The following is a 12,797-nucleotide window of genomic DNA, read 5'->3' as shown; positions in this document are numbered from 1 at the left end:
AAAGAGGCTTCAGCCTAGAGAGCCGCGGGAAACCGCCCGGCCGAGCGAGTGGGAGAGGGAGGACGTGAGGCCAGGCTTCCTGCGGCTCAGGCCCATGGGCGCCGGCGGCCGGGGCGGGGGCTTGGACCCCCAGAGGAATACGCAGGTCAGCCCACAGGCATCCTGGGTTCCAGACTACACCCACGTACGAGCAGACGCGGGAGGAGGAAGAGTCAGGAAACCCTGTTCCGGCAGCACTGAGCCGCCTGGAGTCGGCAGGTGCGGCCGGCTCACGCACGAGGACACATCCTGCCGACCCGCTGCAGACGAAGGCGGACGCTGTGCAGCCATGAGGAACGGGCTCCAATCATCAAACCCGAGCAGAGCGAGATGGCGGAGAAAGGAAGAACAGGCCAAGCAGCCCATTTGCTGTAATGAATTGGGCTGGACCGGCGGAGTCCAGACTCCCAACATTCATCATGTGGCTAAGCCTGCGGAACCACAAACGTGTGGGACCGGAAAGCAGCTTCGAAGTTATCGGCTCCAGCTCCTCCTCAGCCCCTGCGAGAGCCTGTCGGCCAGGCGTCCCGCTCCAGAGGTGGGCTTGGCTTCAGCAGCCGAAACCCACCCCTCACCTTCAGAATGCCGACGCATTTCAACACAGCAGTTTCAGTTCTGGGAGCCAAGCTGCAGGAAAGAGGACCCCAAAGGTGGGAAACACCAGCCGTACCAACGTGTCTGAAGGTGGAATGTATACTAAAGCAGACTTGGCTGGCTCGGCGGGAGATGCCAACAGAGAGAAAGGACCCCTGACCGAAGCACAGACAACTGAGAAGACAGTCTCTGAGCACCCATGGTTTCCACAGGGCACCCATGGCAGCGTGAGGCCCTGGGACACCCCCCCCCCACGCCTTGTCAGCCAGATCTGGAGGCTCGGTCCCCACAAGCCATAGCGGGACAGATGTCACAGCCAGATCCCTCCCAGCAGGGGCCACCCAGACTCTAAATATGTTTGGCTTTGCTGGTCACGTTGTGAGCCCTGGTGCCACTCCTCAAGCCGACCACTGCGGTGTGAAAGCGGCTGCAGACGACGTCACGTGACTGAGCAGAACTGCGTCCGACAAATCTTTATTTACAAAAACAGCCCCGAGCTGCAGTGTGCCGATCCTGGCCTCTTCCCTCCCACCTATTAACGTTAAAAGGCAAATAAAGCTTGAGGAAAAGTCCTAAGCGTCCAACCTAGGGAAAGGGTTTAAAAAGCTAAGTCACTTGAAATCGACTCATTCGATCCATATCTATCGAGCGCTGCTGTGCCAGACACGGCTCGAGTCCTGAGGATAGGGCAAGGAGCAAATCGGCCAAGCCTGCTGTATCAAAGAGATGTGCTGAAAACTCTACGAAAACTTGTGATTACAAGGAAAACCCTCACAGTGCTGTGTGAAAAGTAAATCACAAAACTGTGTGAAAACACAACCAGACAGTGTTTTAAAAAATGCACAGGGGGGGGGAGCAATGGGTTGGGTGTGGTCTTGGGAGCGCTGGGATGCAGGTTTGATCCCCAGCCCAGCACAGTGGGTTAAGGATCTGGTGTTGCTGCAACTGGGGCTTAGAGTGCAACTACAGCTTGGATCTGATCCCAGGAGCTCCATATGCGGTGGGGTGGCGGAAAAAAAGAAAAAGGAAAAAAAGTTTAAAAATGCCCAGGGGACAAGAACAATGAAATAAAGATATTGGAATGTTACTAATGTTTATTTACCTTCAGCTGGCTTGAGTATCCCTTCTATTTCTCTCCATTTTTCTAATTTTTCATATAATCCCATATTACTTTTATAATAATAAGTCCTTCCCATTGTTTTAAAAGAAGAAACCTGGAGTTTCCATTGTGGCTCAGTGGGTTAAGAACCCGGGCAGAATCCATGAGGATGCGGGTTCGATCCCTGGCCTCACTCAGTGGGTTAAAGATCCAGCATTGCCACAAGCTGCAGCATAGACCACAGATGCGGCTGGGATCCCGCGTTGCTGTGGCTATAGCGTAGCCGACAGCTGCAGCTCCAATTTGACCCCTAGTCCGGGAACTTCCACATGCCACGTGTGCGGCTGTAAAAAGAAAAAATAAAAATAAAAACATGAAAGCGGAAACTTGTCTTGATTTTAAGATTTGAAGTCTGTCCCTCCTGCTTCCACCTGCGGTTTCCACGGCTGCCCTGAAGGCAGACAGAAAGAGCCAAGCTGCTCAGCCCTAGACGTCCGCACGCGGGCGGGGGGGGGGGGGGGTTCAGCACCTGGGACAGAGCCCCGCGGGAGCCTGGCGGAGCCCGCGGGAGCACAGAGAGCCACCCCGGGTGGGCGCCCGTGCTTTTCCTCCCTGGTCCTCCTGCTGGGTCCAGATGAGGCTCCTGGGCAACACCTGTCAGAGCGGACATAATTGCAGCAGGCAAGAGAGGGGTCCCCCACGTCTGGCTGATGCAAATGGAACGAGTCCTGTGACCCAGCGAGGGAGGACAGGCAGTTGGATTATTGGTGAAACGGAAGTGAAAACAAATACCGCACAGATCCCTTTACCCACATTATTAGCTTGGGAGAGACTGGCAAACATGCCAATACCAGTCACAGCAACATCTGCTCCTAATTGCTTCTCCCCAGCCTTCTCCGAGCGCGTCAGCTGGCGTCTGCCCTAGGAGAAAATCCGGTATTTTTAACAAAGTCTTAAATCAGATGGCGTCCTTGATGAGTAATTTCTTACGTGTTTGGTCTTTGAGGCTAAAAACAGTAAGTGCACCTCTAAGGGATACGGCCGTCAGCAGGGGCCCCGCTTCAAACAGCATGACTAAGAGTTTCCAGGTCCAATGGCACTTTCCAGTGTCTTCGTGTATTATGTGTTTCTGTCCCAAACATGAGTGTTTTTAAAGGTCCACGGGTTCACTTCTTCATGGGTAACTTTCCTTTCTTTTCCAAACATTTTTCTTTAAATTAAAAAAAAAAAAAGACTCTCTTTGTTAAAGAAAAATGTGTGGTTTTTTTTTAAAAAAAGAAAAAAGAAAGGAGTACATCTCTCTGTGCTCTAACTCTCCCACTTGTGAAGTTCTTTAAGCAAGATAGCTATGGATAAAACACCCGGTTCTCTTTAAAGAAACAGACTCTGTTTTCAGGTTCGCCTCCAAATACCAGCAGCTTAATAAGAAAAGTGCCTTTATGCATCGGCCAGTCTGCAGCACCAACTCCAGTTTAATTTTTTTGGCCACATTCACAGCATGCAGAAGTTCCTGGGCCAGGGATCAAAGCCGAGCCACAGCACTGACAGTGCCAGATCCTTAACCACTGTGCCACAAGGGAACTCCAAGATTCTGGCACAGGAAGCCCCATCTCGCCTCCTCCCATCCTGGCCATGCGGAAAGGCCTCTGCTCAGGGCAGACCTGCCAGGGAGCCGCACCTGCCCAGGACGGGGCAGGAGGCGGCCCTGGAGGGGGTGCTTCTAGGAAGAGGCTTTGGCACTGTAGGTGCAGCAGGCGAGAGCCCCTCAGTGTGGGACCACTGACTCCCCTGAATCCCAAGTGGAGGAGGACGCTCTCCGACCTTCTGTACCCTCCTCTTCCAAAGGCAAGATCAGTGCAGGTATTATCATGAACCACCCTGTGGGATTCGAGTGGCTGCGTGCCTCCCTCAGACCAGGGCAGTGCTTCTCAGATCCTGACAACAGCCGTCCTGACGTCACTGAGCCCCCCCCCACCCCCGGAGGCGGTAGGGCCGTAGGTCTTCCTTACAACCCCTCCCAGAGCCCGTTCCCTGCCCTGATCCTGGCACCCCACTCACAACCTCCCTGATTTGCCACGACTGGTCCAAACCAAGACTCATGGCAGTGAAAGCCTTCTGCCCAGCCTGCTCCACGGCCCAGGGCCCACGCTCGCCATTTGAGCCCATCACTGGCCCTGTACCGTCTTGTACCCCACCTCCTGTACCTGCATGCACCGCGAGACGGCCCTCCTCTGCCCTCCACTCAGTCAGCCACGCTTGGTGGGGTGCCTACGGTGTGCCAGGCACTGTTCTAGGAGCTGGAAGTCAGCCACAAACAAAACAAGGACCCCTGGCCCAGAAGAGCTTACACGAGGGGCAGGAGACAGGCAAGTAAAAATGTCAAGTCCACTGTGCGCTAAGTGATGACAGTGCCACGGAGAGGCATGAGGTGGCAAGGGCACAGCCAGGGGTGGCTGGCACCGTGACCGGGGAGGGCCTCCCTGGAGAGGTGGCATGTGAGCAGAACCCTGTTGGAGGGACGAGCCCTGCAGGAGGGACAAGGGACAAGTGCATTCCAGGTCAAAGGAGTGTAGGTGCAAAGGCCCTCAGGCACATGCATGCTGGTGGTTCTAGGAGACTCGAGGGGGCTCATGGGCCCGGCTGAAGGGAGCTCGCTGAGGCTTTGTGGGCCACTGCAGGGCCACAGCTTCCACTGCGGGTGAGCTCCGACCCAAAGCACGACACACGCGGCCCCCGCTCTAACAGACCCCTCCGGGGACTGCGTCCAGAACAAACCGTAGGGGCGGGGGAAACTACTGCACTTATCCCAGCAAGCGACAGTGGCGGCATCAACCAGCGACAACTGGATTTGCTGATGGTTTGGGCGTCGGGGGGCGAGAGGAAGAGCAGAAAGAGAGATGAGTCTGATGGTTGTGGCCTGGACAACCAGACAATGGAGTCGCCATTCCTGAGGCTGGGGAAGGCGGCGGAGACACCTCCACCCTTCTCAGAAGCCTTCCTGGGACTGAATGCTGCCCCCGCCCTGTCCACTCGCAAAGCACTTCTCCACAGTCTTATTTGTGTCCATGTGTTATTCCCTGGAGTAATCCATGGCCAAATCATTTTACAACGTCTGGGGGCATCTGCACACAGTAGGTGCTCGATAACTATTCTCAGTAAAATCCTGTACAGAATTGCACCTATGATGCTTTAATCGTCTAACAACTCAAGAATGTTCTTTCAAAACATCTAAAAATTATGCTTCGCACTGATTAAGTACTAAGAGGTAATTATTCCATCTCAAGGGTCTTAGAGACAGATGCCGACCCGCCCCCAATCATTCAAACTGCCGAGGAAGCTCTCGTGGGAAAGCCAAGGGCAGAAGACGGGTGTTACCTTGCTGGTCCTCAGGTCCCAAGCTTTCATCTCAGAGCTGAAACCTCCACATACAAAGAGGCTGTGGTCTCTTGGGTGAAATTTCAAGGTTGTGATTCTGAAGCCACTCTGACCGCTGAATAGCTGGGTTCCTACAACACAAAAGGAGAAGAGAGGGCTAGAAAATACTCAAGATGGCAAAATAAGTATCTTTTTTTTTTTTTTTTTTTTTTTTTTTTTTTTTTTTCCTGCAGCCACACCTGCGGCACATGGAAGTTCCCAGGCTAGGGGTCAAGTTGGAGGTACACCTGCCAGCCTACACCACAGCCACAGCAACACTGGATCCTTAACCCTGAGCAAGGCCAGGGATTGAACCCACATCCTCACGGACACTACGTCAAGTTCTTAAGCCATTGAGCCACAATGAGAACTCTGAAAATAAATATCCTAAAACTCAGATGCCATGTGGCATGGAGCCAAGGGAGAGCATAGCCCCGTTGGGCCCAAGGTGGCCCACGGAGACCTTTTGGAAACTCGACAGCAGCAGCATCTGCCCTCACTGTCTCTGGCCACCTGACCCTGGATTAGCTGAACTCACCCATCTGCTGGGATAGACAAGACAGCTGGATCCACGGACATCACCTTCCAGGCACTCTGCAAACACTGTCCACATCAACTCACTTAAAGCACATGATCACCCCACAGCTTCGCGGTTGAAAAAAAGAAATGCTGGGAGAAATTAAATAATGTACCCCAAACCACATGATTCCTAAGTAGGTTACTTCCCTGGGTGTCTGCAAACCGAACGCAGAAGTCTCCAAAGGGATTCTTTTTAGGATCAGCACCGTACCATCTCACCCTGTGATGAGCCACCAAGGGTTTGCTACAGAGCCCGGTGGGGGGGTTGCTACAGAGCGTGACAGACGGGGTAGCAGCGGCCTCAGTGATAAATGTGTGTGACATCACCATGGTTCAGGCCGCAGGCTGGAGGGGCTGGCGTGGACGGTCTTTTATACACCCCCATGAAACTGCTATCAAGCGCTCCTGGACACCGTACACACGTCTGCACGCACACGCCTGCCTCTGCCGTGGAACATGTCTTCTTTATCACTGAGCTCTCTTAGCGGCGAGCCATAAAAATATCCATCGTTTAGAAATGTCCATCAATCAGAACAGGTCAGACTCGGGGTGCGTGGAGAACAGATGTTTTGGGCTAAGCCCAGGTCTCTTGGCTTCCAAAGCCAGCCTGCCTTCCTCAAGATGGTGCCACAGCCCAGGAGGGACAAACTGGACTGCCTTTGACCCTTGGGAACTCATGCCCTGGACTGATGCAGTGGGCAGTTAGGGACATGAGAAGCCGGAGACCAATACGACACTCGGATCTCAAGCGTCACTTCCTCTTATGGGAACCAGGAAGTGCACTCAGCTCCTCGATGCAGGAGGTGCTCCTGGAAGGCTGCCGCGCTTCAGGCTCAGGATCACGCTTAGTTAAGTGCTCCACCAGCTCGCCAGGGGGGGAAAGCAAAGTCATCAGCTGGTGCTCTCGAGAGGTACAGCGGAAGCCTCGATAAATTCAATCTGCTTAGATTCTCGGTCTCCAAACCTGTCTGACAGCACATCCCAGCCGTGAGAAACCCTCAGGCACATACCACCAACACGTGTATGTTTGTTTAAAGCTGCACAGTGTGTGACTGTATCAATATATTAAGAACATGAAAACAATTACCAAAAAAAAAAAAAAAAGAGAGAATACTTGAAAGGAGACAGGATAAAATAACCAACATTTTAAAATATATTTTAGGAGTTCCCGTTGTGGCACAGCGGTCAATGAATCCAACTAGGAATCATGAGGTTGTGGGTTCAATGCCTGGCCTTGCTCAGTGGGTTAAGGATTCCCCATTGCCGTGAGCTGTGGTGTAGGTTGCAGACGCAGCTCGGATCCCGTGTTGCTGTGGCTCTGGCGTAGGCTGGTGGCCCTGGCATAGGCCGGTGGCTACAGCTCCAATTAGACCCCTAGCCTGGGAACCTCCATGTGCCGAGGAAGTGGCCCTAGATGAGGCAAAAAGACAAAATATATATATATGTTTTTTAATATGCCATTTATTAAGAGTGTCAACAAACCTCTTTGAAATCATTAAACCAGATGAGTTACAATATTTTTAGTGAGAGCAACAGTACTGAATATACTTCCTTTTTCTTTTTCTTTTCTTTTCTTTCTTTTTTTAAGGTAGGCTGTGTCACTCCGTGATTCGAAAGGAGCCCAGGAGGTTCCCTGGTGGTCTGGTGGTTAGGACTCGGTGTTTTCACGGCTGTGGCTGGGGTTCAATCCCTGGTCTGGGAACTGAGATCCTACATCCGACCTCTGCACGCCTCGGGCAAAAAAAAAGGGAGCCCGGTTATAGCTTCAGTTCATGCACTGAAGTGTCAGAGCCCCAGAGCCTCCTTCCAGCGCCGCCAGGACCCCTGTGAAAGATGGTTACCGCTGGGGACATTTTCCACGTTCATCCCCTGCGGATGCCAAGGATTTTGTGAACGTTTTGCTAATAAAGCTCCATTTTCCCTAATGTCAAATAATGGCTCCTCCAACTAATCAGAAGGCATTACTGCATTCTCATATTTTTAACAACCCAGTTCCAGATGTACTGAAATTTTCATTTGCAGGATTTTAAAGCAGATTAGAAAAACACTGTTCCCAGGCTAAGTGCTGGGATTAAAGCTCTTAATGGGTGACACAGTCACATAATTTTTGGCAACCAAAGCTAGAGGATGATAAAAACAAAAACATCCGTTTTTCAAAATGTTTTCTTCACAGTACAGATTTCTTCTCTGCGGAAGCATCACCTTTACCTTGATGGATGATGATTAAGTGCGTTGATTTTTTCCCCCTAATATCTTCTAGGGGGCTACGACTGGCAGTCTCTTGTCATCAGAGAAAATTTTGGAAACACTTGACTTTTCCTAAGTGACGATTCTACTCCTCTTTAAGCTCAACAAGCCCCTTAACTATTCTGTGACAAGATGCGACACACTGAGATTTCCACGGTCATCCGATGCTGTCACCACGCTCTCAAGAGCTGGCCAATTTGGGTCCCAGCACTGACTGTGGTGAACAGCAGCCCGGCTGTCCAGCCTGAGGAGAGCAGTTAAGACCAACGTGGCTCCCTGCCGGGTGGGACGTCGAAAAGCCATTCACAGCTGGAATTACCAATAGCACGCTGTGGCCACAGAGGCAGTGCTTGACACCTGTTCTTGAGTCACAAAGGTACTAAAGAAAGACTGAGATGGGCAAAGATGGGGAAGAGTTGATTCACCACCACGAAATGAGCTGTTCCAACCTCCTACACTTACTAGTATTGCTGTCCTAATGCTCTTCTCTAACTAGTAAAGAACTCTTCTGAAAAGGTATCAGGGGAGTTCCCTGGTGGCTCAGGGGGTTAAGGACCTGACATTCTCACTGCTGTGCCTCGGGTCCCTGTTGTGGCTCGGGTTTGATTGTTGGCCTGGGAACTTCCACTTGTTAAATAAACAAATAAAGGCATGAGGAGTGCTCTGGGTGCTATGTCCTTCTCATTGGATCAACAGGCAAGGAACACTCTCAGGTAAACCAAGACAACTGCTTCCCAAGAAGAAATCCAATCGGGAACTTGGTATTCCTTGTTCTTCCTCTTCTTTTCCTTTCCCCAAACTTGTCTAGAACCCAAATGCCTCCTAGCCTCTTCTGCTACAGCTGGTGGTCAGAAACCAGGCGTGACGTGCCCATTTAGCAGCCCCACCCCCCACCCCGCGCGAGCGTGGAGCAGAGGGCTGCTTGCCCGGTCCCCACATGGCTACCCATGCCAGGGCTCGGCGCGGTACCGGTGCGCAGCCAGGCGCAGGCTTGGCGCCCGCGGTACTGGCTCCAGCCATAGGGCTGCGGGGGAGGGGCTATCCGCACGCCCCCTGTGCAGCCAAGGATGCACAGATGCTGCTCCGGCCCCCGCACCGCAAGAAGGCCCGGAGTCTCTTCCCGACAGAAACAAGGGCGCCTGATGCCGACTTCTTGCTCATTTGCAATTCACTGCCAACCCTTAAGTCCAAAAGGAAAAACAAACTCTATCTGCCTGGAGAAAAAAAACTCTCCCTGTTTCTTGGACCATAGCATAGAACCATATGCTTGTTTCAGAAAAGGCAGTGAATTAGCGATGTTTTTCTCCAAAAGTGCAGTGATACAGTCTTGCCAACAAAGGGGAGAAAGAAAAGATGAGAGGAGAAGTGCACGTTGAGCTGCTCAAAGATAACGACTGAACTTTCCTGCTGGGAAAAATGTCCTTCTGACTTGGGTGCGTATCTTCAATCCCCTGAAGAGGCTGAGAAAGAACCTGTCTTTTAAGCACGAAAATTTTGCAGTCAGAAGACAAGCTATAATTTATGTCTTTTGCCTACTTTTACTTATAATAACTAGGCCTTTACTGTCTTTCTTTGTTAAAAGGGTCCAAAACGGAAGGAGGCCTCCAATTTTTTAATAAGCTCACAGACCCCTAACGGAAAATACTAGGTACCACTGTGGATCAGAAGCCAGGGCCCCAGCCGTGGCCGCCCCCCCACCCCCACCCCCAGCACCACGGTCCAGGCAGAGGTGACCCAGCAGGGGGCTTGAGAGGCAGACAGGCCCGGGCTCCACCCCAGCTCTGTCACTGTCGGTGGAGGGACCCTGGGCAGGCCCCTTTCACTGCTGTGTCCCTTGCTCGCATGAGCCTCGGGCTGTCGGGAGGTTATAAGCAGCGTGGTCCAGAAAGCATTCTAGAGGGCTTGGCAGCAAAAAGGGAGTCTCACCGTTTGAAAAAGTTAAACCTCGAGTCATTGACTCCATCCTTAGTTAAACTGAGAGCTAAAACCGAGGGTTATGAGTTTATAACAGCAGGGACTTGAGAGATGAACGATGTGGAGTTTGGCTCTGAGAACACAACGCCCCAGGCTGGCCCTCACGTTCTGCTAAAGAGACATGGATAAAGGCTGCAAAGAGTTATCAGGAAGTATCTGGACAGTGCGCATGAGCCACACGGGAGGCGAAGGTCCTTTCGTGTCAGATTTGCTTCTGCTCTGTAACTTTCCATCAGTGGAGTGCATTGTTTATCACGCCCCCTCCTGGGTGACACTGCCTTGAGCACAATGGTTGGCGGTACCTCACCTTTAACCTCGAGACCATCTGGCTTGTTTACATGTTTGTTTATAGAAAATTCCACTTGTTCACTGTAGGCCGCTTATAAGAAATTGAATCTTAAAATATTTAATCCACTAACACTGGCTCTATTGATCTTGTTATAATGAACTCAACCAGTTGAAGAACTGTTCAGACCCTCTTGGAGTTAGGAAAAATTGCTTCTTTTTCTCCTTGAATCAATACAGATACAAATAAACTATAAATTGCCATTAAAGCAAAACCATGTTTAAAACAGAATGCAGAAACTCAATCTGTTCTCCTGACACTCTTATTACTGCTGCCTACCATCAGCAACACTGCTAGCACAGGGCAGCTGGCAGCGCCGGCCAGGCTCCTCCAGGGTCGAACCCTCCTTCTCCAGTGAAGACACCGAGCTCCCCGGGGTGACCACTGCCTGTCCATCCGAACGCCTACCCTGTGGGACCCCTGTCCCCATGCTGGGCTCCAGGTCCCTGAGGGTCCAGCCCCGTTCCCGTACAGGTCAGGGGAACCCAAGTCCAGGTTCCCGGGAGAGAGAAGGGAAGCTCATGCCCACCTCTCCAGGGAGATGGCACCTGTCACCTCCAGGCCTGCCCGGGGGGCGTGGGGAGGCGGAGGGGGGGGGACTTGCACGTGTCACGCCACAGCCCCGTGTGGTGGGTGGCAGTAATGAGAGGGTCGGCGGGGCAAACGGAAGAGGTGAGGACCCGTCCAGGGCCCCCGAGCTCAGCCACACCGGGAGAGGCTGGGCCTGGGTGACCCGGAGCCCAGCGCCCTGCCCGCCCTCAAGCAGTTCGTGACCTTTCCTTCTCCTCAGCTTGCTGTGTGCATCACAGACCCACAGGCATGGAGGGGAGACGCTGGCAGGGGGCTGCTGTTGTCGGCTGGTGGTGATTGAGCCTGTGCTCCCAGGCAGGCAGTATATGACTCATTTCGCTAAAATCAATATCATTACACGCATCCTCTGGGAAGTATTCAGCCAGCTGTAAATTTAACCATCCTGACTCAAAGTTAACGAGAAAAGGAGCATACTAACTTTCAAATCCGACTCTGTGAATCAGAAACAAGGGCCATCTTGGCATGCCAGGCAGAGTCCTGGGGAGGGCCTGGCCCGAGTCAGACAGGCCTGCCGTCGGCACGTTCCCTGTGGATCAGCCGGCGGTCCCTGGATCAGCTGGCAATCCTCTCAGATCCATGAGCTCCTAAGATGTGAAATCTGGACAATAAAACTTACCTTCAGGGGCCGCTGTGAGAATTAGAAATAATGCATGTAAGACAGCAAGCCCCAGACGAATGACAGGCCCAACACATAGCAGCTACAACAGCAATTCTTGTAACAGAAGAAATAGAGTAGTTGCTGTCGTTTCTTTTACATCAAGTTTGGCCACGGCATTTAATTAACTAGTCAAGGCTGAGTTTTCCAAAATTAAAAAAAAAAAAGTTTTTAATTTGCAAACAGAGTGTGTCCCAAAGGCATAACTTAGGTTGGTTTTCTGGGGCTTGGAAGTCACCATGTGGGCAACGAACAAGCCGTAAGCGTGTTTAGGCTCTGGGGTCGGTCAACAGAGCTCGTGTTACCTACAAAGGGAGCCAAACCGCAGAGCAGCTGCAATTAAACACACACAGAGACAAACCATCACCGCTGTGCAATAATGGTAATGAATGAAATAGTGCCGTTGATTAAAAACCACCTTTGATTTATCCAGAGAGTTGGCACAAGCTTAACTAGAAGCGGATGACAAGACAGATGTTTGCGGAGGCGTGGAAGGATAGCTAAGGCACTTTCCAAGGTGTGAGATACGGGGCTGGCAGAGGGCTTGACTCCAGTTTCGCAACGTCTGATTTAATATCCACAACCAGGGTCAGCTTCTCACCCCAAGGCCATATAGAAAGAGGGGGAGACAGTGAGGTTGGGATGAAGACAAACACTCCTCAGAGCGGCAGGGAAGAGCAAGGGTGGGAACAGGACAGGTGCCCAGGATGACAGGACACGGCCTGGAGAGCAGACATGTCCACAAGAGAGCCGGGAAAGGGGCACCGTGGAAGGAGCGAGCCTAAGAGAAAGCAGGACCCCTTTCTGCAGGTGACAGGAGCAAGGCAGAGGAGTCCATGAGAGAGCCAGCAGCTGCCAGGGACGCCCGTCAGCTCAGACCTCACAGCGGGGTGGAGCCCCCTGCAGCCTCCTTGCCTGGATCTAGTGGCAAAACCCTAGGCCCAAAGGAGCCATTACACACTACGTGCCGGCACCGTCAGGAGCTCCAGGACAATGCCTGCCAGCAAGAGGCCCAGTCACAGCCAGCGCCCCCTGTGGGCTCACCTTCCTGGTCAACACGGGTGCATGAGGGACACCTAACAGGGTGCCTCTAACATGTTCTGGGAAACAGTCACGGTACCCGAAAGCCTGAGGATGGCGAAGGCCAGGCCGAGGCCCAGAGGCCCACGACTCTGAAGGCTTAGGCCAGAGAGGGGCCCCGTGCAGCTGCTTCTTCAAGGCCCAGGGAGCCCCTGACGCTCTTCTCCCGGCTTTTCATC

General features: G+C 52.4%; 1 protein-coding gene across 32 annotated transcripts in view; it reads right to left on the bottom strand.

The window, feature by feature from the left end:
- WDR25 (WD repeat domain 25) overlaps positions 1 to 12,797 on the bottom strand; it is a 145,571-nt gene that overhangs the window by 42,074 nt on the left and 90,700 nt on the right. For 30 of the 32 annotated variants that reach the window (XR_014811354.1, XR_014811349.1, XR_014811357.1 and 27 more), the window contains one exon: positions 5,108 to 5,238. Coding sequence is in view for 22 of the 32 variants with exons in the window: in XM_084970169.1 (XP_084826295.1) it covers positions 5,108 to 5,238 (131 nt within the window). In the remaining 10 variants the exon portion in view is untranslated. Of the gene's footprint in view, positions 1 to 4,516; positions 5,239 to 5,295; positions 5,371 to 12,797 lie in introns of those variants that run through there. The other 2 variants (XR_014811355.1, XR_014811356.1) reach the window with 2 other exon arrangements.

The sequence above is a fragment of the Sus scrofa genome, chromosome 7, assembly GCF_054392235.1.
Source record: "Sus scrofa isolate SSC_HxYL_T2T_F1_AM1 chromosome 7, Sscrofa_HxYL_maternal_Yorkshire_Landrace_v2.0, whole genome shotgun sequence".
NCBI classification, from domain to species: domain Eukaryota; kingdom Metazoa; phylum Chordata; class Mammalia; order Artiodactyla; family Suidae; genus Sus; species Sus scrofa.
This window is presented reverse-complemented; position numbering and strand designations above follow the sequence as displayed.